General features: G+C 38.7%; 5 protein-coding genes across 11 annotated transcripts in view; 3 read left to right on the top strand and 2 right to left on the bottom strand.

Annotated features, from left to right (window-relative positions):
* LOC105454191 (armadillo repeat-containing protein 5-like) overlaps positions 1 to 2,351 on the top strand; it is a 7,906-nt gene extending 5,555 nt beyond the window's left edge. The window contains exons 4-6 of the mRNA XM_011696639.1: positions 146 to 324; positions 474 to 747; positions 857 to 2,351. Coding sequence (XP_011694941.1) covers positions 146 to 324; positions 474 to 747; positions 857 to 1,802 — 1,399 coding nt within the window. The 3' untranslated portion in view covers positions 1,803 to 2,351. The remainder of the gene's footprint in view (positions 1 to 145; positions 325 to 473; positions 748 to 856) is intronic.
* On the top strand, positions 2,340 to 17,954 carry LOC105454194 (translocator protein). Of its 3 annotated transcripts, XM_011696646.1 has the most exons (5): positions 2,340 to 2,344; positions 4,304 to 4,307; positions 13,979 to 14,107; positions 15,688 to 15,900; positions 17,009 to 17,954. In XM_011696646.1, exons 3-5 carry the CDS (start codon positions 14,003 to 14,005, stop codon positions 17,204 to 17,206), a joined length of 516 nt encoding a protein of 171 aa, XP_011694948.1. In that variant the 5' UTR covers positions 2,340 to 2,344; positions 4,304 to 4,307; positions 13,979 to 14,002; the 3' UTR covers positions 17,207 to 17,954. The 3 variants fall into 3 exon arrangements, with proteins under 3 accessions (XP_011694948.1, XP_011694947.1, XP_011694945.1); XM_011696645.1 differs by lacking the exons at positions 2,340 to 2,344; positions 4,304 to 4,307 and adding an exon at positions 13,608 to 13,875 and having other exon boundaries at positions 13,977 to 14,107; XM_011696643.1 differs by lacking the exons at positions 2,340 to 2,344; positions 4,304 to 4,307 and having other exon boundaries at positions 13,608 to 14,107.
* LOC105454192 (cytochrome P450 315a1, mitochondrial) lies at positions 2,444 to 8,854 on the bottom strand. Of its 2 annotated transcripts, XM_011696640.1 has the most exons (9): positions 8,606 to 8,854; positions 8,400 to 8,528; positions 7,128 to 7,638; positions 5,234 to 5,823; positions 4,748 to 4,938; positions 4,220 to 4,554; positions 3,682 to 3,906; positions 3,360 to 3,578; positions 2,444 to 3,294 (listed from the first exon to the last, which is right to left on the bottom strand). In XM_011696640.1, exons 4-9 carry the CDS (start codon positions 5,767 to 5,769, stop codon positions 3,178 to 3,180), a joined length of 1,623 nt encoding a protein of 540 aa, XP_011694942.1. In that variant the 5' UTR covers positions 5,770 to 5,823; positions 7,128 to 7,638; positions 8,400 to 8,528; positions 8,606 to 8,854; the 3' UTR covers positions 2,444 to 3,177. The 2 variants fall into 2 exon arrangements, with proteins under 2 accessions (XP_011694942.1, XP_011694943.1); XM_011696641.1 differs by lacking the exons at positions 8,400 to 8,528; positions 8,606 to 8,854 and adding an exon at positions 7,903 to 7,965.
* LOC105454193 (transmembrane protein 120 homolog) lies at positions 8,958 to 13,205 on the top strand. The gene is made up of 6 exons (XM_011696642.1): positions 8,958 to 9,634; positions 10,293 to 10,411; positions 10,642 to 10,800; positions 10,880 to 10,972; positions 11,236 to 11,453; positions 11,585 to 13,205. The coding sequence occupies exons 1-6, from the start codon at positions 9,566 to 9,568 to the stop codon at positions 11,992 to 11,994; spliced, it is 1,068 nt and encodes a 355-aa protein (XP_011694944.1). The 5' UTR covers positions 8,958 to 9,565; the 3' UTR covers positions 11,995 to 13,205.
* LOC105454195 (serine/threonine-protein kinase ULK2) overlaps positions 17,698 to 24,078 on the bottom strand; it is a 7,183-nt gene continuing 802 nt past the window's right edge. The window contains exons 2-14 of one of the 4 annotated variants that reach the window (XM_011696647.1): positions 23,437 to 23,529; positions 23,235 to 23,285; positions 23,089 to 23,173; positions 22,786 to 22,962; positions 22,473 to 22,707; positions 21,889 to 22,209; positions 21,606 to 21,671; positions 21,185 to 21,463; positions 20,009 to 20,331; positions 19,387 to 19,770; positions 18,976 to 19,103; positions 18,671 to 18,806; positions 17,698 to 18,369 (exon numbers count right to left, since the gene is read on the bottom strand). In XM_011696647.1, coding sequence (XP_011694949.1) covers positions 18,296 to 18,369; positions 18,671 to 18,806; positions 18,976 to 19,103; positions 19,387 to 19,770; positions 20,009 to 20,331; positions 21,185 to 21,463; positions 21,606 to 21,671; positions 21,889 to 22,209; positions 22,473 to 22,707; positions 22,786 to 22,962; positions 23,089 to 23,173; positions 23,235 to 23,285; positions 23,437 to 23,529 — 2,352 coding nt within the window. In that variant the 3' untranslated portion in view covers positions 17,698 to 18,295. The remainder of the gene's footprint in view (positions 18,370 to 18,670; positions 18,807 to 18,975; positions 19,104 to 19,386; positions 19,771 to 20,008; positions 20,332 to 21,184; positions 21,464 to 21,605; positions 21,672 to 21,888; positions 22,210 to 22,472; positions 22,708 to 22,785; positions 22,963 to 23,088; positions 23,174 to 23,234; positions 23,286 to 23,436; positions 23,530 to 24,078) is intronic. The other 3 variants (XM_011696648.1, XM_011696649.1, XM_011696650.1) reach the window with 3 other exon arrangements.

The following is a 24,078-nucleotide window of genomic DNA, read 5'->3' as shown; positions in this document are numbered from 1 at the left end:
ATATATATATAAATTCTGATGTCTCACACAATATAAATAAATATATATATATATATATATATATATATATATATATATATTGCAGTTAATTTGTAATTTTATATCATTCGAGGTTAACTACATTGATTTGTTTTGGAATTTGCAGGTACAGCATGGATCTTTACCGTGATGACTGGAGCCCGAGGAGCGCCACGAGTGCCTCCTCCTCGTCGCCACCTAGCACACCGCCCTTGCCACCTTACTCCGATTTCAATGCAGATATTGATGATCTTAAAGATGACGTTTACAGTCCGGTCTACAGCGATAAGGAATGCGATGACGAAGGTATGACATCGTCTTTCTTTATTAGTATCACTGACATAATTTTCTTATTTTTGTTACATATTATCTGAAGCAATCAGAAGTTCTTGAACGAAGTACATCTAGATTCAAGTTATTCGTTTAAATTAACGCTTCCACACGTTTTGTTGCAGACGAAGAAGGTGCGTCCCCTCGAAGCTACAAATCACTAACAACTGTCGAAGCTGATTCTGATTCCTCCTCTCTCAACTCCGAGACGTTTTCGGAAACGAGTGCTTGCGAGTACTATACGCTATTGCTACTGAGTAAATTGAGCTTCTCTATTAAGCCTGTCGACAAACTGGCCGAATCCACGACCATCAGATCGCTAATGAATTACATAAAATACGCGAAAAAGCAAAACCTCCTAAAAGACACTGCGATCAAAATATTGATAAGGATCATAGGGTAAGATTTCTCAAATTGCGCGAACCTCGTGTTTGCGCACTTGTTTGCATTTTTGTTATTTGTCATCTTTAGAAAAATATTCACTCGCATTACGCTTACGTTTGTACAGAAACGCGGCGTATTTCATGCCGTTGCTGAAGCAAGGATTCGTGTTCTTGGTGTTCGAGATGCTGACGCTGCCGGAAGCGGAGGAGTGCGTGCGACATTTGCGCACAGTGGCGCAAACGGGCGGCGCCATCGGGCAGCTGTCGTTTACGTTGCTGCGCGACGAGGATGAGTACAAGCTGCTGACCGCGGTGTCGATTCCGCTTCTCGTCAAGTCGCATTTCACGCTCAGGTCCTTGCTGAAAAAGCACGAGGGACTGCAGCTGATATTCCGTCTGCTAACGGACTCGTCGCACAAGTTGCACAAGCGGGCGATCTGGTCGATCTGCCAGTTGACGAAGACACTCTACCCGGAGGACTATTACTCGACCGCTAAAACGACGACGATAAAAGCCAACGAGACAGATCCTACGAAATCGTCGACGGTGACATTCGAGCTGGACGACGGCACGGCCGTTACGGCTTGCAAGCAAATGCTGTGCCAGCACTCGCCCGTCTTCTCCGCCATGCTGGAGGGTAACTTCAGCGAGTCGAACAAGAGACGAATACGACTGAGGGACACGTCGCGCGACAGCCTGAAGACGCTGATACTGGCGATGAGCGGCGCCAAGTTCGAGAATCGAAGCATCGAGTCGCTGCTGAACGCCGTGCTGCTGGCCGACTATTTTCTCATGCCGGACTTAGTGGACCTGTTAACCGAGAACTCCGTGAGTAAGCTCAATCACGAGACCTTATTCCGAGCCTGGGACTGGGCCAGGAGCCACTCCTGCCACGAGTTCAGATCTTATTGCGTCAAGAGATTTCTGACCGCGAAAATGTCGTGGAGTGAAACGATGCGGACGTTCCGCGATTTCTACACCGCCAATGCCTTCGACGAGTTCCTACGCGAGATCAGGGACATAATCACGGACGTGTTGTGCCAACAGAACGTTAAACTCTGCGAATGCTAACTCTTTGGGCTCTAAGATAAGAATAGAGTAAACGCGGCTTGTTAAATCATTAATTTGTGTTTACTCTGTTCTGCGGAACCTTTCAATGGGAATTCTTTGCATAAGCTTGGTGCATTTCTAATTGCGTGATTTTTCGATAATTATACAAGGCATCTCTGAAAGAAAATGGTTTCTTTTTTAATAGACGTGATAGAATAGTATAAATGGAGTGAAAATATTTTATCAATATAGTATCGAAAATATTTAATCAGATAAATGTTATAACAAGTTTTATGCAATACGATCATTTTCTCTTATGTAAAATTTAATTTGTTATAAAAAGATTATCCTGTCTCTTGTGTATCTGCAGCACAATAATGTTACTTGCATCTATAATGAATTGCCAAAAATTGACTTTCCATTGGGTTTGTATAAAATATTTGCCTTATTGCATTCAAAAAATAAAATTCAATGGTGACAAATCTGATAATCGAGAAGGCCAAGTAATTGAAATGCAATAAATATTGAGTCTGTGATATTTTTGAAGCTCATCAGAATGTAATGTTATTAAATATTAGACGTTGACATACATTTGATAGTTTCTTTAATAATATTTATCTCATTAGATATGCATTTTCGATACTGTATTAACAGAGACCATCTTTTTCAGAGACATTTTGCATGATATATTTGCTTGTAATTATCGTTAAAAATACCTCCCGTTATATACAATATATTAATTCTGTACATATTCTAACATGTTCCAAGCATATTTCAAGTATTTGTACATAATACAGATAACGTAGAATTACTTATAAAATCATCATCTTCCATGTATTAATGTTTTTTTCGTATTTAAAAATATACAATAAATTCTGTTTATGAAATATCTCGAAGATATTAGTTTGTATCAAGCAATATATAAATAACAGACTTAATTAAGCTAATATTAATTAAAACAGAATTACCAAATTTTTTACACGAAGAATCAAGAAGTAATAAATACTGCAGCTTCTAAAAATGAGATATCTCGATAACGATGCATTCTCGGAAAAATTCTACTACAGGAAAAAGATACGTGATTTTTTTTGATAAAGATAGTACGATAGTACACCAATACACGAATGTACACAGAATACCTTATCTCTATGGAACACTCTGTGTATGTTTTTGAACGCGTGAATATACGCATTCAAAAGACGCGTATTTTTTTAATAAAGAATACGATAGTACCGGTTTATACAAAAATCCCTACGGAACACTCGGTGTATGTTGTAGCGCGTACATCTACGCGTTCTGCAACTATAATAAATTATATATACAATTTCATTTCGTGCATCGCGTCATTAATAAAATTGCCATTGATCGTTTTTCCGTAATCTGTTTAACGTCCTCATCATACTTTTCTATCAATCAGCTTCAGCTTGACCGGCTCCGATGGCACGGAGATCAAATGCAAAATCATCTTGATCCTGTCCTGATTCTCGCACTCAATCTTGAAGTTTTTAATGATCTACGGAGGAAACAATATACGGCTGTAGTCATGAGTTGCAACTGATTGCACGATTGACGGCTCACCTGCGCCAACGTAAGTGACAATTGCGTTTCCGCGAGTCTGCGGCCGATGCAGTTTCTCAAGCCTACCGCGAATGGGATACTGGCACGCGCGTCTTTCACTCCCTGATAGTGGAGTGAATCCTCCCCCGTTTTGATCCACCTTTCTGGCCAGAATTCGTTAGGTCGTGGAAAATTGTTCTCATCCCGGGCGCTTGAGTAAAGCGATAAGATAATTAATTCCTAGAAAAAAAAGGTATCATCTCTTTTGGTTATCGTACTCGCTATTGACAGAGTGTTTTGCAAATGGGCTTTCTGTTAATTTTACGCAACAATTTCTTTTTACCCCTTTTGGCACAAAATAATCGCCAATTGTAGCATCCACTGGTAAATATCTCGTAAGGAATGGCGCGACGGGATACAACCTCAGGGCTTCCCTCCAGGTGCTCCTCAACAGCTGATGCTGCAGAAGTTCCTCCAGTGGCAAGTCCTTGATGTCATGAAATAATTTATCCTGTAGCTCGGGATGACTACTGAGCAACAGCAATGTCCATTGCATGGTAACTGATGTCTAAATAAGCGATCGCAGAAAATTACTATTTTACTATGCAGAAATTTTATCCCCTCGCTTTAATTATTGACAGAATATAAAACATCAATTGCAATATATTGATTCAAATTTTAGAAATTGACTTTTTCTCGATCAAAATTACGATTAAATTAAAAATGTTGGGAAGGAGATAAATTTTTTTTCGTAAAAAGTCTTATAAATTGGAAAAAATTTGTATTTAAAAATTGGAAGATGGACTATGTTTTTTCTCTTTGCTAAATTTTGATTAAATTATAGAACATTCCTGTATATATTGACAAATTAATAAACATACTGTGTCGCCGGCAGCTGTGATGAAATCGGTGACGATTCTGCTGGTTTTATCGTCGCGAATACCGTTATTTATCATCATCTGCAGAAGACCGTCATCGCTAAACTGGATTATTTCCGGCACTAAATTGCGCACCCTGTTCAGCACCGTATCGACAGTATTAACGAACTTGGTCCACACTGGCAATTTGAACTTCATCGCCATTCTGGCCGATATCATCGAGAGACTTGCGGAATACACAAAAATCTTGTGTACCATTGTCGCCACGTACTCTATCTCAGAACGTAACCGCGGCTCGCAATCCCGCCATTGCGAACCTATCATAACCGCCAGCATCACTATAAAAGGATCAATATATCGGTCAGCACCGTTATTAATCGCGAAAAATCGTTTAAAACAATTTTACGCGGTCAACGAGTGCGCGTAATGATACATTGCGTGATACAACATTACTTAATCAATGATATAATTTAATGTTAATTGCTACTAAGAATTCTCTTTGTTATATATGTGATAGCTCTCAAAGTTTACCCTCGATAGACCACTGATACAGCTCATGCTCCAAGTTTGGTATTATACGACCCGCCTGACTGTACGTTTTCCATTTTCTCGTTAGATTTTCGGCGACTTCCTGGCAAGGCGTGCACAAAAAAGCCTTTGGATCAGGCTTCAACATCACTTTATTGAGGATTTTACGATGGTGCCACCACTCTTCCCCGTCCCTATAGCGCAACGTTTTTTCATTATCAAACTTATTTTACAAGTTCGAATTATTTCGTTGAGAGGAAAAGAATTTAGACGAGTAAAATGTTCAATTTCAATTAATAAAGGACTACTTAAAAAAAAAAAGTAAAATTTTCATTCTATACAAGAGCAAATTTTTCGGTGAAATGATATTATTTCATATCATATCTCATTGCAATTCCATTACTAATATCTAATATAATTTTTATTATTTTATTATAACAGACTTTTTCGAAAGGATAGCATACCGGTGCGAGAGAACGTCATACGTACATGAAGAGCAGACCGCGGTCCTGCGCTCGGATTTCATTGTACAGCATCCAGGCTTCCGGCAAGAAGTGCTCCGGCGTGGATCCTGCGAGATCGACTAATATCTTACGATATTCATTAGGCGAATTAACGAAAACGGCCCGCAACGGTCCAATCTGTTCCCTGTAGACCGGTCCAAGTTCTCGGTGCCTCTTGTCCACGTATTCGTTCAGCTTTTTCGCGCCACCGGCCATTAGCAGGGATAACATCGTGCCGAGAAAGGGGAGACCTTGCGGCTCGGGTGGCTCCTTCCTCCTCGCCAAAGTGCCGAAATCTCGCGCGAACGTTCGCGATAACGCGGAGTTTCTTATCAAGCCTTGACCGGCGACGTTCCACGAAGGAGGAGGAGGAGGAGGAGGAGCACCATCGTTCTCGCTCAGCATCAAGAGCCGCGGATCGGATCCAACGATCGCTCCGCGCGTGGTGAACGAGATGTTGAAGTCGTCGCGGTGGTTCAACGACCTCGCGAATCTTCGTAATGCTCTTCGCGTGGCGTGCATCTCTCCGGCGATACTGGATGTACAAGTGCGAGAGACGGGGAGTGTGCAGCTTCGCTGTCAACGAGAAATCAGATCGTAATCGTATCGAATCTGATACGCGTATACCGATTCAGCGCTTCGCGATTCAGCAATTTTTCTTCAAGTCGACGAGATTATTACAAGACAAATAATGTATGCGCAAACGAGGATAAGCAAAATGGGAAGCGAAAAGAAAACATCCGTTTAACGTATCGCGCGATATTTAATTCTATTGTTTTGAATATTAAATACATTATTATTATTATGTAAATACTGCTCTTTAGCTCGCTTAAATAATAACGATGTAATATAACGAATTCGTTGTTTTGAACTTGCTAAACAAGATTTTGTCATCCGGATACCATGTATCATGGTATATCTAGATATCGCAAACATATTTTCCCCCTTTCGAGCTGTCCTAACATAAATCATTACGCGCGCTAAAAAAAAACGCGTCATCAAGAGATAAAAAGTGCAGCTAATTAGAAAACAGGACGATGTAAGTGAAATGATATTGTGCGCGCGCGGTCGATTTTAATTTCGAGATTAATTAAGAAATATAATCAAGAGGTTCCAATTAAGACTATATTATAAGCATAAATGAGGAACCGTGGAATAGAGTCTTTATCTGGATAAAAATAAATTTTTATTTAATATTCAACGAAATGATTTTTATTTAATATTCAATGTATAAATTGCACTATATAGAATATTTAATTTTGTTGAAACAGATGTAAGCTTATATTTTTTTTGTTATAATTCGAATATAATAAAAAATATTCTTTGTTAAAAATATGAAAGATCAATTAACGTGTAATTTTTACTCTAAGAGATTATTTCTTCTAATAAGTAAAATTATTGCAATAGCGATATTAAATTTAGACAGCCAATATGTTCACACCAATATGTATATATGAACTGTCAAGAAGAGATGATCTCTCTCACGCGAGCAGCGATTGCGTCGACGGACCAAATCTCGAGGTGCAACATTAATAATAATACACTACTCTTTTTAGTCCACTTTATACTTTTTCAAATACACGTGTAATTCATCTAATTTCAGTTTTGATATTAAACGATTGTTTTCTTTTGTCTTTAAATTATACCAGAACTTCGTTCGACTTGCAATCGATCTTTCCGTCATCGTGATACATCGAATTCACGTCAATTTATTTAACTAAATTACAAAATAATCCTAAATAAATCCTAATCAGCGGCAAGCTAAATTTAGTTCGCCCCATGATAAAAAAAAAAGAACGCGGCTCGCGAACCGGTTGCCAGTTCAAAAAGATCGTCAAGGAGAACGTTAATAACACAATAACATAAACTTATATACACACCAATATTTGATTTTAATTAGCTCCTCTTCTTATTTCGTTATATTATATCGCAATTGTCCAGTTATTAGCAGCGACGCTTCATCGTGTATAGCGAATGTTGCGTATTTGAAAACTGAGACTCGCGTGGCTCCTCCGTGCTCTCTCCTTCCGTTATACCCAGTGTCTGGAGGCTCGTATGAACTCGCGTACGTGCCGAACTAACAAACTATATATGCTCGATTCCCGGGGGTCAAACTGTCGAACTCGCTTGGCGAGCATCCCGATCCTCACTAGCGCGCATGCGGCAACTCCTGGTTGCCCGCGGTGGCAGACCGGCCGGAAGCGGAGCCGACCGGAAGCGGTGGCGAAGCGTAGTCGAGCGGATCGCGAAGACCTCCTGCCTGCCATGCGACTGGACTCGCGACAGGGAATGCAGCAGGAGATCGGGTACCGTTATCTGGAATCGCGTCGCCATTCTATCCTTCTCGTCTTGAATTAGAGGCGCGATCAAATAATCCGCTTCCTGGGTTTCCTGTATGACAGGTAATTATATAAGTCATCATTAATCCGTTAAGCTGCACGTTCGAATTAATTCCACGGTATATATATATATATATACATATATATATATATATATATATATATATATTATATATTCTCAGCTGAGTGTGATTTATCTTTTTTTTTAACAGAGAAACGATTTTGCCGCGATAATCGCCGCTCGGCTCGCGTGGAGTCGCTGAAATTTCCTTGTTAGGATAAAGGCGATCGGGTATATACGTTTAAAGCGTCTCACCTTCGACACCGGGAAAAGAAAGAGAAGAGAATTCTTCTCTCCGAGAAATTCTAAATCGCCCGGCAAACGCCTATAAATAAAGACGCGCGCATCTGAATGTCAAAATAGCTGAAACGGTCCGTGTCGAGAGCCGAGAGGGAGATACGATCCCGTCGATTACATCCCGAGATATGCTAAGTTTATTCATGCAAGGTAAATCGACTACATCATGGGGTTTTTTATGGAGGCGCCTATATAACGTTCTCGGCCCAGCTCCGACATTTCGGATGCATCTGATATATATGTATGTAAACAAGACACTCTGTCCCGCTCTCTTCCTTTTCCTTCCTCCTCTACTCCCATAATTTCGCCTCTACAAAACAAGCGAAAATTGATGAGGGTTTGTGCGACACGTTTCGAGCTCGATAATCATGCGAGCAATCATTTCAGACAACTCTAGTCCTTTTTTGTAGGACAAAACAGGTTTAATGTACGAGTTTAAAAGTCTCCTTACGTACGTCCTGCGTCGCCCTGATTCGATGTTTTAAAGCGCCATGTGCGATGTGCGTGCGCGTGACTTTTCCGTTTTCTCTTAACTATAATCTCTCCGAATATCTAATCTCCTTTTGGAACCTTCGGACGACAATCTAACGAATAAAATGCAAAATGGATTAAAAATAGAGAGGAAAAGAATTGCGGGCAAAAAAGAGCGGACGCGCCTAACCTGTTCCGTCTCGCGGCAATGACAACCGCGCGCGGCGATTGACATTTCGACATGTTGATCGATAAGTGACAGGCGCAAAGTGATATATTACAGTTGCGCGTTATTGGCAATGAAAGTAATATTTCATGCCCGACCGATCCCGGGGTGTTGTGGCCTCTCCACCGTGCCTCCGCCGACTTTTGCTCCAACGACACCGTTCTGATCCGCAGCGGGATGAAAATCGTGATGATTCGAAAGGAGCGAAGTTCGCAGAGTATCGATATCTCCCGTCTCGATCGGAGGTATCGCGAGACGGGCGCGAGGTGGCGCGCGGCCCCCTTTGAGGTAGAGTTTTGAGGTTCCTTCCCGCAGTTCCCGCGTCGTTCCGCTCGTGCGTGGAGCGGTTCTCCAAAAGTTCTGTCGCGCGCGTTTATCGGCGCGCGACACCTTCGGACGACGCGCCGTTCTCGACACCGGCGTTATCGCGACGGCCGTTATCGCGTCGGCGAGGTGCCTCCGTCGATCGATCGTAACCCCCGTCGGTTATCGGCATCTCCTCGCCTTTACTCGCGCCCGAGTACTCCCGCGCGGCGTCCTCGGCATTCCGTCGCTCGTAGGTGGCCGAGAAACGACGTTCGCCGCACCTGGAGGCCCGTGGAGCTGCACCGCGCTGCACCTCCGTAGTGCGTCCTGCCTCGTCCCTTCCTTTCTCTCTCTTCAATGCGCGCTCGCCGCGTGTCCTGAGGTGCAGAAGGTGCGAGCGAATCGTGAAATCGCTGAAAGAGGGAGAGAGAGAGAGAGAGAGAGAGAAAGAGAGAGAGAGAGAGAGAGAAAGACATCGAGATCGGCTCATCGGACGATCCCACCTGATCTCTGGTGGTCATCCCCAGGTCTCCTCGCATCCTACGATCCCGACGGACGTCGTCTCCACTCGAGACTGAATTCACCGAAGCCTTCCCCTCCCGCCTCTCCTCGGACACGATGGACATCGACGCGGAGACCTGTCTCAAGGACTGGAACGACCTGGCGCAGGACTTCAAGGAACTCGAGGTGAGGATTCCTCGCGTGTCCCGGGACGCCCCCCCCTCCCTCCCCGATCGGAGGTTAGGTCCCGTCCCCTCGCATGATCGCGTCGTCATCCGCGCCGATCTAGAAAAGGAAGAGAGAGAGAGAGAGAGAGAGAGAGAGAGGAGAAAAAATCCGCGGTTTCGGCGGTTTCGCGAATACGTCGTCACGTGATGCTCGCGTGACCTTGACGATAAATCGATCACGCGCGGACGACCTGGCGTGTACTTTTCAATATTAATTAAACCGTTCTGATTGACGATGTTGAATTTTAATAAACGTCAGATGATGCTGCAGAATTTTAATAATAGCGACAATTGCGGCACTCACAATTACTTTTCGGCTTTTCGATTATTTTGCAATATTAGGAGAGCCAAAAAGAAAAGTGAAGCGTGAATCTCTATTTGTAAAGTAAAATACGTATAAAATACAGATATAAATATAAAAAAAAACATAATATAATACAAGGACTAATTAATTAATAAGCAAAAAATAAGTAAATGAGGTCTTTATCAATTAGTTGTGAATCACAAAAAAAATCACGCTTGCGATAAGTGATTGCCACTCATTAATTGATAATCAAGATATTACAAGATATCTCTCTAAGGTTGTTATGTTCTAAAAATATGTTATTTACTTGCAGGCTCTAAATAGGGAATATCTTGTGAAATTAGAAGAAATTGGTGAGCTGCAAGCAAAATGTGTCAAAGGTATCTCCCATCAAAAATACCGGATGGGTGTAATATCCAAGTCCATGAAACAGTAAGTCCACGTAACAGCTTGCACATTTTTCTCAGAAGAATAATTTATTCTAAGATAACTTTGAATTAAATTAAGAATTGAAACTTTAATTATATTAATTAAGAATTAAGAATTGTTTTTACTGATTAATTACTTGGGAAGATATATTGATAAAAATATTTCGAACGTCTGAAATTATAATTTTGATTAAGGTATCATGTGCAATCTGCATGATTTTTATCTGTTTCCAGATTGAATACAAAAGAAGCACGGGAAGAATTGGAAAAATCTATGACGAGGAGAGATCAGCAGCTCAGAGAGATTGAGCAAACGTTACCTAAGCCAAATGGCGTTTACTTACAAATTATTCTGGGCAATGTCAATGTCTCCATATTAAATAAAAACGACAAGTATGTTACTGTTAAGAGTAAAGTCCGAGAGTCATATCCTGAGTATACTTGAGTATAATTTTATGACAATTGTTTTTAGATTCAAGTACAAAGACGAATATGAGAAATTCAAATTAGTGCTGTCAGTAATTGGATTCGTACTGTCCGTATTAAATTTATTTACAAATATAAGGTGAGATACTATTATCTATTCAATCATTATAATCAATGTTGCATCTTTTCTATTTGCAAGCTATATACTGTAATAAAACATTATGTTAGATTATTAAACTTTTATTATCAAATAATATTGTTTACTAAATTTTATTACTATTATTTTTATGTTATCTTAAACTTTCATTATCAAATTATATTACTGTTTACTAAATTTTATTATTACTATTATTTTTATGAAATACATGTACAATTTATATCGTATTTCTTTTTATGTTCCAGGACCTTAGAACTTAGTTTTATGTTTCTCCTTGTTTGGTACTATTGCACGTTAACGATAAGAGAAAGTATACTCAAGGTGAATGGATCGAGAATTAAAGGCTGGTGGAGATTCCATCATTTCCTCTCGACAGTGGTATCCGCTGTTCTACTAGTCTGGCCAAACGCAGGACCGTGGTACCAGTTTCGTAGCCAGTTCATGTGGTTCAACGTGTATATCAGTAAGTATTGTATAATTTTTAGCAAAATATCAAAATTTTAATAGATAAGCCATTAGAATTGAGAACTTACACAACATTATTTTATTTCAACGATGTGTTATAGCTAAACTAACAGCACGCTCATTTCTCAGGTGTAGTCCAGTACTTGCAATTTCGGTACCAACGCGGCGTTTTGTATCGGTTAAAAGCGCTAGGCGAGAGAGACAACATGGACATCACCATCGAGGGATTCCATTCGTGGATGTGGCGCGGTCTCTCGTTTCTGCTGCCGTTCCTCTTCGCCGGCTATATTTTTCAGCTTTATAACGCGTACACGCTGTACGAATTATCGTACCGTGCGGATGCGACGTGGCACGTATCAGTGCTCAGCGCCATGTTTCTCGTGCTATTTCTGGGTAATAGCATCACCACCATCATGGTGATCCCGCAGAAACTCGTCAAGGAACGCATCAGAGATCATCTGTTCGCGTCTAAGCCCGATCGCGGGAAGGAGGCAAGGACACGCGATAAGGACAATAAAGGTGAAAAAAAGAGTGAGTGAAGAAAGAACTCTTTGAATACTTCCGGCTGGTGAAAAGCTCAACTCAGTTGACTTGGAAGATAAATTGGGGGAAAAACAAATTTGCAAAGATAAAATGACTACGCTATAAAGTGGTGTTGGTGCTGGCTCTAAAACATAACGAACAGTACTTTGTTGCGTTGAGCAAAGGTGAATTAATAACACATATACACATACATATACACGACGTGAGCGACTTTGATCATAGATGGAAAAGTTCCCGCGTATTTTTATTTACTTTACTCTTGGATAAAGTCCATTCTCAAGTGTTCTCGAGAATATTCTTTGTACTCTTCAACCGTCCTGAAATAAACTTGCCTAATTTCATCAATAGATTTCTCAATAAATTTTAACCGATTTTTTTAAAGGAGAAAATACCCATAAAGATATTCGTCTTCTGTTTTATTTTTCAAAATTAAGAATCTTCTTTCTAGGCAGAAATTATGTTTGATCTGTTTGAAATCAATTGAATATTACCACTTAACTTTTTGCCTTATTTTATTCTTGTGAAAAACATTCCTTCATTTTAAATTCCTAATTAAACGTGATTATTTGTTTCGATATAATTTAAATGTTTGGATTGAAGAAAGTCAATTTAAGATTACTCAAAGAGTCACATCACAATATGTTCTGTTTCATTCCGCATCCTGCATATGATACTCGTTTGAATTATATCAAGCATACGCATTTATTTTTTTTTTACTCAGCTAACACTCGATATTATGGTTCGATCATGACGCGCAAATATTGTCGCAAATAAACAGCGTTCGATAAGAGGTCAGCTAATCTATTTGCGGGAGATTTATATGTATGTATATATATGTGCAGGCAGGCAAACACACACACACACACACACACACACACGTACAAAATGCATATGTACAGACTGTTTCTTAAAATTTACTAGTGAAATTAAATAAAATTACTTTCAAAAATACTCTGCACACATACACTTCTACATTACGTAGTGAATGCAGATATACATAAATATACATACTTACATAATATAAATAAATGCATATGCGATATCCTGTTTATTTCACACGAGATATCGCACAAAATGCACCGGAGACGAATGTATAATATAAAAATTATATATAAGATTACATATTTTGCTCCAAATGTATTTATTGAAATGTATTTACTCATGTGTAAATAAAAACGTGCCGAGCCGCCTAATCCTACACTGAGAACTTGCTTGTTGAAAATTACTTACACACCGAGTCGCTAATCCGAGTTTTCTTTTCGTCAAGTCTCTCTTTCTTTTTCACACTTCTATATTCCGTCCATATCGCATGTAAGCGCGAAAACGCATGTCGTTGTCGAACACCGCGGATAATATATTTTACTGTACGCGCGATTTATAATACGATGGAATAATGTAAAACAACACACAGATTGTTTATATGTATATATTATTTGGATATATACACTCTGTGCATTTTACTATAATTAATAATGTATATTTTTTTGACAAATTAAGTAGAACTGAGAATGATCGAGCATAATGATGTCGAGTTCATTGAAAAATTCTCTTATTTTTCCACTTCCGTGTAATTTTAAACATAATCTCATCTTCAGAATGCACGTGAAAAAATTTCAGACATGCTGTGTTTCTATCAGGTGATAAAATAATTCGATCGGCGAATCATTGAACGATACTTGTAGATCCGGCAAATTCAAAGCGCAAATACTTGACAGAACGGGTTCAAACGCACGGCGAGAAGATCAACGTGCAAAATATAGTATATATACCGGTGAGAAGGAGAGTCGGCTAACACCAGCCGGCTGACTGTAGCTACGTCACTGACTGGAAAAGCAATAGTTTAGTCTGGTTTAGTCATCGCAATCTACGACGCTTAGGTAAGCTCACCCAGTCCGCGTATCGACGTTCTCCACGAACGTGCACATCGCGCGAACTTTGCACATCTTATTACATTCTGTACTTGTCTTGTACATTCAAGTGGACAGGGTACGCATTGACGAAGAGATGCCGGTGAAGATGAATTGGCCCATGCTGATGGCGACGATCTCCCCTAATGTTGGCGGCTGGATCGGCGGCTTCATCACTAGAAAGAATATCAACTGGTACGAGGTGAGGCAAATGCAACGTCACATGCAAGTGCGTCAACGAGATTAAGTACCTGAGATTGTCGCGGAACTTTCCGCGAGATGAGAAATTGAAGAGAAACACGCCGTTTGATTGGAAGAATATATTACGTCGGATATTATGCATCTTTTTCTGCAGAATCTAAATATAAACTCGCGGAAACGTTTGTAGGCGAAGGTCGTCCGATATGCGCGAATCAATACGCGAGTGACTCGCGAAATGGAATATATGGCATTACCTGGATCATTCGATCAGTTTTGCTTCAGTATGAAAAATCGGGGCCTGTGCCCCGATGGATCTTCATAACGAGAATCATTACGGCAACACTAGTGTTTATAATTGCTCGCAATTACATTTCTTTGTAGTCTGATTTATAATTTCTGATTACAATTAAAATTTTATGGTCATATATATAATAAATATATATTATCATTTATATTTAAAAATTCTAACTGCACGTGTTTATCTAATTTTACGTAACTGTATGTTAATCGTAATTATAATACCTTAGAGTTGCGTATTTAGCGTTATAATTATTACAATTACAGTTGTTCGTAATGTGCGCGATTACATCTAATGTAAACTCCAGCAGATGGACGAAAAACACTTGACCGAGAATTGTATTTATAGTCAGTAATCACAGCAAATAATCCCGCGAATTTCTAATTATCTAGTATCAATTCGGTTACTTTCTTTAAGAATTCATAGCCCTCATACGATTTCTGTTTCAAAAAAGCTCGGAAATATATTTCATATAGCTTTTCTTGATGACGCGTTTTTCTGTTATCTTGATGTCTACGTAATCTCTTCAGTACAGTCTTAAAAAAAAGAACTACAAACTTCTCAGGCTTACGTCCATCTACAAACGAAAGAAAAGATTTTAATAAACATGCATTCTAAAATAATCTAAAGTCTATACTTATGGAGATATAAAGTAATGGTAGAAATTCAGTCGAGCCGTACAGAGGATCTGTCTTATTGGATTTAAATTTGAATTTAAAAGCAATTTGAAGCTTATTTAACGATGTAATAAACAAGATCTAGTGACTATGAATATCGCTAATAAATATTTAAACAACAATTCAAGTAGAGATTCATAAATCACTGGAAAGAACTCAGCAATAATGTATGACTACAAATAATTAATTATGCTTATGTAACCGGTGATTGAGGGCAGTCTATGATTATTTCCGACCGTGAGTATCGCTTTAAAGGATATGTAAAGAAGGTTTTCAAATATTCAAGAGAAAATCAGCGATCAGAGGTATTCGCTGTTTCTCTCAGATATTTGCTTTTTGCCGCAAAGTAAGCGCTGATACGTTATCTCGGGATACTTTTATTTCGCTTACACAAAATCTCTTTTCGCGAGAGAAAGAGAAAGAAGACTTAACTTAAAGAAACGGCCAAGCAGCACGGTTGTACCTACCGTCAATCGCGGAAATGCTCAAGTGTGTTTACAATAAATTACACCTTACCGCTAATGATATAATAACACGTAATATATCGCTTTTTGTACGTATAGATGTGTCCGCCGCTTATTTCTCCGCCATTCTCTCTCGTTCCAGACGCTAAAAAAGCCGAAATTTATCCCGCCGAATTGGGTATTCGCGCCCGTGTGGACCACCCTCTACTGTACAATGGGCTACTCGTCGTACCTCGTGTGGCGAGACGGGGGTGGCTTCGAGGGGGCGGCCGTACCGCTCAGCGTTTACGGCCTTAATCTCGCCCTCAACTGGTCGTGGACGCCGCTGTTCTTCGGGGCTCGCAACATAAAATGGGTATTACATCGTATTACATACACATACACACGCGCGCGCACGCATACATTAATCGTAAATCTCCGGGACCGTTCGAGTGTTTTCCGTGTATGTAATAATAAATTTATCATTAATCATAATTGTAAATTTACCATTAATGAGCGCGTTCAAATCGACAAAACAAGTGGCCTGCTCGCCGAGCTCTTGAACATGACCGATTTGTGCTTATAAATCCGATCGCAATCACATTCAATCGGCCGGCGAGCAGCTTCGTTCGCTTGAACATGGCCAATTGTTGCTACATTAATTAATATTGGAAGATATCTGCAATAGATAGATTCACGATAAGATCTTTTCGAGATTCGCATCACTTAAGAATAATACTAAATATTCGGGAATAAATGTGACTAGTGAAAATAGAGAAACTAGAAATTAATTTCATTTTTAGTTTCAATGATAATTACGAAGAAGGCTTCTATTTTTTTCAAATCGACTTAAATCCATATTTCTAGAAACAAAATTACATATAATTAATAGAACTTTATAAGAATCTTCAGATAATATATAATCTTTTTTTAAATATGCAATAGTTTCTTTTTAGTTAAGACAATGCACGAATCGCTTGAACGATCCCTGAATCTTACAATGATTTTGGACCGAAGCGAGTTTAGGGATTGCTTTGGATGCGATTAAATCCAACTTTCGTAAAAACTTGCATTCAACTGAAAACGCGTTTTGTTTTTTTTTATTGTTACATAATAGATTTACTGAAAAATAAGTTCTATATAATAACTTTCCAGTGTACTTTTAGCTGAATTTTTAAAACAAGAATGAATCGAGCATAAGTGTGATATCCATAGATTTTCGATAGCCTGTTCTTTCTCGCGCTTTCATCAAACTTCAAATATGTGTCTACTTCAATTTGAGTACGAGTTTTGAGTACATATTTTGAGTACACTACTTCAGCTGTAAAAAAAAACAAATCTTTATAAAGTGATTTATAAATAATTTTATAAATCACTTTTGTATTAACAGGCGACAGAATCAAGCATCATTAAGCGTTTTTGGGACGATCCTAACTCCGCCTCGGTCGAAAATGTTACTAAAACTATCGTTTTTCCGTGCACAGGCTCTCTACGAAATTGCGGCGTTGTGGGTCAGCACGGCGGCGGTCGGGGTCGTGTTCTACCACGTCAGTCCCGCTGCCGGCTATCTCATCATCCCCTACGTCGTGTGGAACTCTTTCGCCGCGGCATTTAATTACTTTATCTATCGGGACAACAAACAGCTTCCTGCCGTCGAGAAAGCCGAGGGAAAGAAGCACTAAGAAAATTTTTATTTAGCAAAGAAACGAATAGAGAGAAGGAAAAAAATAGAGAGACAGAGAGAGAGAGAGAGAGAGACACAGACACCACTCTGTGATGTCTGCTTAGAAAGCCAGCTTTTGGTGTCAAAAGAGCATTCCTCACGAGACTAATGCTAATGGTGGGCTTAACGAGTACTTTGAATCAGAGATTTGAGTATATAAAAATCGAGTATTCGCACATATCTATCTCTGTTAAAAGAGACACTTTATGAAAGCGATGAAAAGAGGAATATATCGCCGCAAAGTATTTCAGAAACCTATTGCTTTCTTGACTTATATTAGTATAGCATATCGAACGAAACACTTTGTGGCAATGTCTTTTTTTTTCCTTTTTTTCCCATGTAAAGTTATTTAAAAAAAAAAGATGCGAAACTACTCGTTATTCAAAGGCGTTGAAAAACTTGGTATTCTGGCATCGACATGGATAAGCTTAGCTTATCGATTGGCTATGCTTTTTTTTTTTTTTAAGTCAAAGAGATAATCGAATGCCCATCATTCACCCTTTTACTTTCGTACAATCGTCGTTATGGACCACTTCAGTCGTCGGGTTCGACGAGACGTGCCTTTGCATTGAACGCACAACGCCGTTAGTATACACATGTTTATTGATCGATATACGAAATAAAGATTAGCTAACCGACCACGTGTACGTACATTATACAGTGTAATATCTTAAATGTACTAAGCTTTAATAAATCATATAAAGTAACCTGGGAGGAGGATGGTTGAGGGGGAGGGGGGGGACAGATGATGTGGACAGGAGACTTTCGTTTTCTTCGCTGTCTATCCTATTCCGCGTGGAAACTACGGAGCCTTCTTGCGAATTAATTAGCCTCGGTAAAGTTAATTGTGTCAGCCGCGCGAATTTGGAAAGCTCCCGCCTTCGTTCTTCGAGCTGCGATCTCTGCGTCAATCTCGCCTTTTGTACAGAATAGGGCAGAATATATTACACAAGAGCGATATCGAGTACGATGGTAAGGGCGGCTGCTCGGGCGGGATTTCTTCTAGGCGGCTGTCGCCACCGCATTCAGCTGCCATGTTTCACAAGCGCTACGTGGGTTCGGTTGCGTAGATGTAGCCTTGCTGTTGTAGCACGTACAGTCGCTTTTCTACCGCCTCTTTGTCTGAAATCAGTAGCAAAACCGTGATCGTAGAATTGTGAACGATAGAATGCGATAGAATCAAACAAATATTATGTTGGTGAAATAATCTAGTTTTATTTTCAATTATTAAATTAGAATAATTCAATTATAATAAGCGAAAAAAGGGACTTAATAAATTATTTGTTACACAATGTGTAAGTAAACTACGATTGGCAAGTTAAATTGGTAAATTAATATTAAATTGATGTAAATTAAAAAATAATAAAAAAAAAAAGAATTGATTTCTTTACGAAAGTCAATCAGCGCGCAGACAAGTACGTACATTTGATAAGTAGAGCTCGGTCCTGGCTGTGACTGACGTGCTGCGCTAATGAATGCAGTAATATCTGTGCCGTGTGATATCGCTGGAAACATTCGCCGCCTTTTCCGAACAGCTCGTCCAATGCCGCTGATTGACACTGTAAAAGCAATCATATCAAATACTTCGAACATTACGTCAATGTCGATTACATTACATTCGTTTGTTAATTAACTAAAAATATAACAGACGTATATTCAATTTTTGAATTAAAAAATCAGAGACGATAAGCGTTTAAAATTAAAAAAAATGCAGAGTTATTTTGGTACCATATGAATCGCGTGATTGTACAGTATCTTGTCCGCCGTGGCCCCTGTTTGACGAAGAAGTCCCACGCTGTTTAGCTGCTTGCATTCCGTCAAACATACCTTGAATTTCTCGTTCATAGTACTGACAACTGCAATATTTAAAAAAAAATTAATTTAAATATCATTTATATGTCACATATGCTAACTTTAAATTTAATTAAATGGACCGTACATGTCAAGTGGTGCCTACTGCAAATATTTTTAAATATTTAAAAGTAAAGAAATTAGTGAGGATATAGAGATATTATTGTTGAATACATAAAAATAGGCAACGAGGGATAACGAAATTCCAGCCGATCTTTTCGAGGAAATATTAATTAGAAAAATAAGAGTCTATTGAATCTTGTGTAAGCACAATAACGGGGACTCTACCATCTTTCACAGTAGTTGTTGGTTGTAGCCGTCCAGCTTTGAGTTCCTGAGTGGCCAGATTCAGACCGGAGCTGAGCCACTGAAGGGCTCGTACCAGAAGGATGACCTGCTCGGCACGCTTCCTGGTCGCCGCATTGCCAGCCTGTTCGATGCTGCCGAGAGGCGCCGGTTGCTCGATATTGCCGAGCGGGCCAGCCCTGGATCTGGCGACCTCGCATACGCATTCGCACAATGCCACGACGAAATTCAACTTGGCCAGGATCTCGTTGTGCTCGCGCTCCATCAGCGTCTCCTCCGGTAGCTCTGGCGCGATGAACGTTAATGGACGATCGTCGATTGTCGTCGGCGGTATATCCGGAAAGAGACTTTGGAAACTGCCGGCTTCTATAAACGAGATAAACAATTACACTTAGTCATTAAAATTATTTATAAGAGAAAATAACGATTTGTAAAACGATTCTCTTCTTGTATTTACCTAATTATGACATATACTTTCGGGGAATGAAATGTCAATCAAAGTGAAATGATCAGAGTGCCTATTACGTGAGATACATTCTGTACATTCCATAATTGCAAATCTCAATTGCTCTGTTAGATCTTTTGACAATGGCCAAAAAATTACCAGATATTTCCGGAAGAGTGACGGCCCTAGTGCCGAATGGTATGACAGGCGAATGCCTAAGAGTATTGTTGTTGTCTTGAAAAGCTCGCGAGGTGGGCGAGCCGAGCACCGCTAGCGGACCTGTGAGCAGCGGCGACGATGCGCTGTTATTGCCCGTGGAACGCCGCAACGGTGAGGTTCCACTTGGCGTGTGCGAATGCCTCGCCACAGGGCTGACCTGCCATGTGTTGGGCGGCGGTGGAGTCTCGCTTAACCTAATTGTTGATAAATTAGCTTTACATCTTAGCTTTATTTCATGCTTTTTTGTTTCCAAAAGCCTGGACCTTTAATTTAAAAAATAATAATTTCGATGAAAATTTACAAACGAAAGATTCAATACAATTTTTAGTAAAAGAAATAAATTTTAATAAACGTATAGCAATTATTTGAGATTAGCACATTGTTAATTGTTATATCATGAGTCCATGGATTGGTTTACTCCATCGACAATATGTAAAACAATTAAATGAAAGGCTCAGTCTATTTTATCAATGTAGATTAACTTTTATCTCGATTTAATTTACTCTTCATTTTTTCTAATCTTTAAAACACTAGAAAAAAAAGTAAATTGAACCGAGATTAAAGTTAATTGTGGAGATCTTGACAGCTTTATTGAATAACTGGGTTTAAATCACAAAAATGTCAAAATTCTAACTTCCCTATAACTGTACTTGTTGCACTCGATCTTTCATCGTAACACACGCACGCTTCTTTCCATCAAAAAATAAGCTGTTTTCGTCGCCCACGTAAATATCGTCCCTTTCTTATTTTCGCCAGCACAGCTCGGATGACTAATAACTTTGAAGAAAAATTAAAGAGACTAATAAACTTAAAGAAAAATTTAACTTCGTAATCTCCAAACAAATAACAATTGGCTAAATAATATAATTAACTTCTTTACATTAATCCACATTGATAAAAATGGACATTAATAAAATAAATTATAAGGTCTTTAAAATTTCTATCAAAATATATACATGATTAATTAATGAAAATCAATTGTCTTTTTCTCGTCAGTAATTTTCAATTTCATTTTAATTTGGGAGACAACAGAACTCCATAATTTAGATTATTTAAGAATTCGTAAAGAAAAAAAATCTTTGACGATTTGAACTCGTTCGAGGACACATCCGTTACCTTCTACCGGGCGGAGTGCCGATGACAAACTGCACGCTGGGCGGACTGAGGGAGCCGATGCTTGGTGGATGATTTCTGGAGTCAACGCTGCGTTTCATACTAATCGGTTGTGAGCGGGGCACGACGCTGCTGCCGGAACGGGCAGCATTCGTCGAGGGAGATTGCGGCTGTTGCTGAGTCGCTACGTTCCGTTGACATGGAACGGGAATCGGCTCAGAAATCGGTAGGTAGCATGGTCTGGGCGGACTGATGGCTTCCCTGCTCGTCTGTCTGGTATATCTAGTGGATAGTCGTAGAAAAATAATACGATAATATACGACAATAATGATAATGGAAATAATTATAATTGAATTGATGTCTAAAAAGTTTGCAGTTCTATTAAAGTAAACATAAATTCAAAAAGTAATAAAATGTCACGTACTCGCCCAATTTCGATAAGCACGGCCGAGGCGGACTGACAGCTTCCCTACTCACTTGTTTGGTATATCTGAAAAATAATTAGGTAAATGTAAAACAAATATTCAAATAAAATATTTTATATCTAAATAACAAAGATATAAATCTAAAGATATAAAAATATTTAAAAATTAGAAAATCAGTTTTATAAAAGATATTTCAATTTCTTCCGATTATTATTAAAACTTTTACACAACACTTTAACTAACACTTGTGTTTGTTCCTTTCAGATCATCTATTGCACTTACTTGACTGATGGATTATTGTCAGTATCACTACTGATGTCGCTCGGCACAAGGACGAAGTCATCCTCGGGACTAGAGCAAGGAGTTTCCGTCGTCTCGGGTTCCATTCTGTTGACAATCGGAGTTCCTTCCTCGATCGGAATTGCCATTGTCCCCGGTGACGCTGGCAGTTCGGTAGGCACGGGACTTGGACTCGGACTTTCTCGGACACCCATGAGGAACGGGTGACCGAAGAATTGGTCGAAATCCATACGATCGGTCGCTTCGCGCCTCAGCAGGCCCATCAAGAGATTCGTTAATTCTGGTGATGTTCCAGGCGGTATACTAAAACAAGGGACATCATTTTTTTTTCAATGTAAAAAAAAATTAAGTTTTAAAAAAATCAGATTAAAAAATTAAAGGAAAAGCCAGTATTAGATATCAATATATGCGCAACAACAAAAATATAACAAGTTCGCTGTTTTACAAAGAAATATTTCAATCTATAATTCAGATCTTTTTCCATCCAATTTCAATATAAATTAAATATAATGATGTTATTGTAAGAAGATAAAAAAACTCTTATTAGGCATTAGATAATTTTGTACCTAGGAACAAGATTCACAGTGTTCTCGTAGATCGACTTGAGTGCATGAGGATTGTTTGCGGGATGTGGTGCCTTTCCGGTGAGACATTGGTACAATATAGTTCCAACCGACCACAAATCCGCCTTAGCGTCGTACTGAAGAGACATAATAACTTCGGGCGCCATGTACATCGGCGATCCACACAAAGTCGCAGCCATCACGCCTTCCTGCAAGAACCTAGCGAAACCAAAATCCGCTGAAACAAAAAAAAATGCATTAGAGGAATCAATTCTAAGAATCAAACTAAAAATGGAGAAATAAAAAACGTTCTTACCTATTTTCAATGTTATTTCATGTGGCTGTGGACAGGCTTTGCCACAGTTGTGATTCAATAGGATATTCTGTGGCTTCAGATCTCTGTGGACTATCCCTTTAGCGTGCAGTACCTTCATCGCGCGAACCAATTGCTTGAGGAACAGCCTGATGGTGTCCTCGGAAAGAGTACCTTTCGCTATTAGAAAGACACAAATTGTTCATGCATAAAATAATTATTCCCTCTACGACGTATTAAAGTTGCATTATATATATTTTTATTTGATTCGATTGTAATCTTTTTAAATTTGTTGTGTGTGCTCACCATTTAAATAATCTCCCAAATCTCCACCGTTGCAATATTCCATAACCAGGAAGACATTATGATTAGATTCCTGAAACGAGAAGATCTCAATTTCAATAATGTTATCATAATATTCACGTTTTCGTAAAGACAATGAGTAACCTTACCTTACAATCGTACAATGCAACAACATTCTCATGATGTAGTTTAGTTAATGCCTGTAAAATAAAGCATAATTTTCTTATAATAAAAATACATAATTATAATACAGTGAACATATTTTTTAATATTTATTAATAAATTATTTCTTGCTTTTTCTCTCCCTTCTGTTTATGCAACTTTTAAAATCTACAAGTATGAAAGGTGTACCTTTAAGATTTTGATCTCCTTTTTCAGTAAATCTTGCGACTTGGCCAAAGTCTTCTTTGTGATACTCTTGATAGCTACTACCAGATTTGGTTTCTACAAAATACAAAGCAGCTGGATGCAATTATTGTTACTCAATAATAATACAGTAAAAATTATTAAATTCTACAATGAAACAAAGTAATCTGAATAAATTTAGAAAAAGATTAATTCAAATTGAATTTTTAAATGTCAGAATACAGATTTCAAAGCTAAAAATAAATTTAATAGACGTTAGATTATCTTACAAGAGACAAGATTTCACAAAGAAATCTCAAACAGGCTCCTTTGTTAAAGTGTGTTAAAGCAACAAAGCTCTATATGAAAAATCTCAGAAACTTATAACAGACATATTTCTAGATTACATTTCTATTAACAAAGAATCCTTTATTCTAGAGTATTGTGCTATGCTATCCAGCTTGATAAAGTTTAACAAAGAAGTTTTAAAGACTCGTAAAATTACTATAGAGAACAATGGAATTTCCAAAAGAAATATATTTATAATAATATATATTAAAGAAAAACGTATATATGTACATAGAAGGGTTTTCTATCAAAATATGTTAATATCTATACATATATACATATACATATGTATATGTATAT

Source organism: Wasmannia auropunctata, unplaced genomic scaffold (genome assembly GCF_000956235.1).
Source record: "Wasmannia auropunctata unplaced genomic scaffold, wasmannia.A_1.0 LD335987.1, whole genome shotgun sequence".
Taxonomy (NCBI): Eukaryota; Metazoa; Arthropoda; class Insecta; order Hymenoptera; family Formicidae; genus Wasmannia; species Wasmannia auropunctata.
Note: the sequence above shows the minus strand (reverse complement) of the source record. Positions and strands in the feature narration are given on the sequence as shown.

What these genes read in the sequence shown, in the direction of transcription:
- LOC105454194 (XM_011696646.1), top strand. Translation starts at nt 14,003, where the DNA reads ATGCCGGTGAAGATGAATTGGCCCATGCTGATGGCGACGATCTCCCCT. An exon ending in AGAATATCAACTGGTACGAG is followed by an intron (nt 14,108 to 15,687) that starts GTGAGGCAAATG and finishes CTCTCGTTCCAG; the next exon opens with ACGCTAAAAAAGCCGAAATT. An exon ending in GGGCTCGCAACATAAAATGG is followed by an intron (nt 15,901 to 17,008) that starts GTATTACATCGT and finishes TTCCGTGCACAG; the next exon opens with GCTCTCTACGAAATTGCGGC.
- LOC105454193 (XM_011696642.1), top strand. Translation starts at nt 9,566, where the DNA reads ATGGACATCGACGCGGAGACCTGTCTCAAGGACTGGAACGACCTGGCG. An exon ending in ATATTAAATAAAAACGACAA is followed by an intron (nt 10,801 to 10,879) that starts GTATGTTACTGT and finishes AATTGTTTTTAG; the next exon opens with ATTCAAGTACAAAGACGAAT. An exon ending in AATTTATTTACAAATATAAG is followed by an intron (nt 10,973 to 11,235) that starts GTGAGATACTAT and finishes TTTATGTTCCAG; the next exon opens with GACCTTAGAACTTAGTTTTA.
- LOC105454192 (XM_011696640.1), bottom strand. Translation starts at nt 5,769, where the DNA reads ATGCACGCCACGCGAAGAGCATTACGAAGATTCGCGAGGTCGTTGAAC. An exon ending in GACCGCGGTCTGCTCTTCAT is followed by an intron (nt 4,939 to 5,233) that starts GTACGTATGACG and finishes GTTGCGCTATAG; the next exon opens with GGACGGGGAAGAGTGGTGGC. An exon ending in TCACAGCTGCCGGCGACACA is followed by an intron (nt 3,907 to 4,219) that starts GTATGTTTATTA and finishes TCGCTTATTTAG; the next exon opens with ACATCAGTTACCATGCAATG.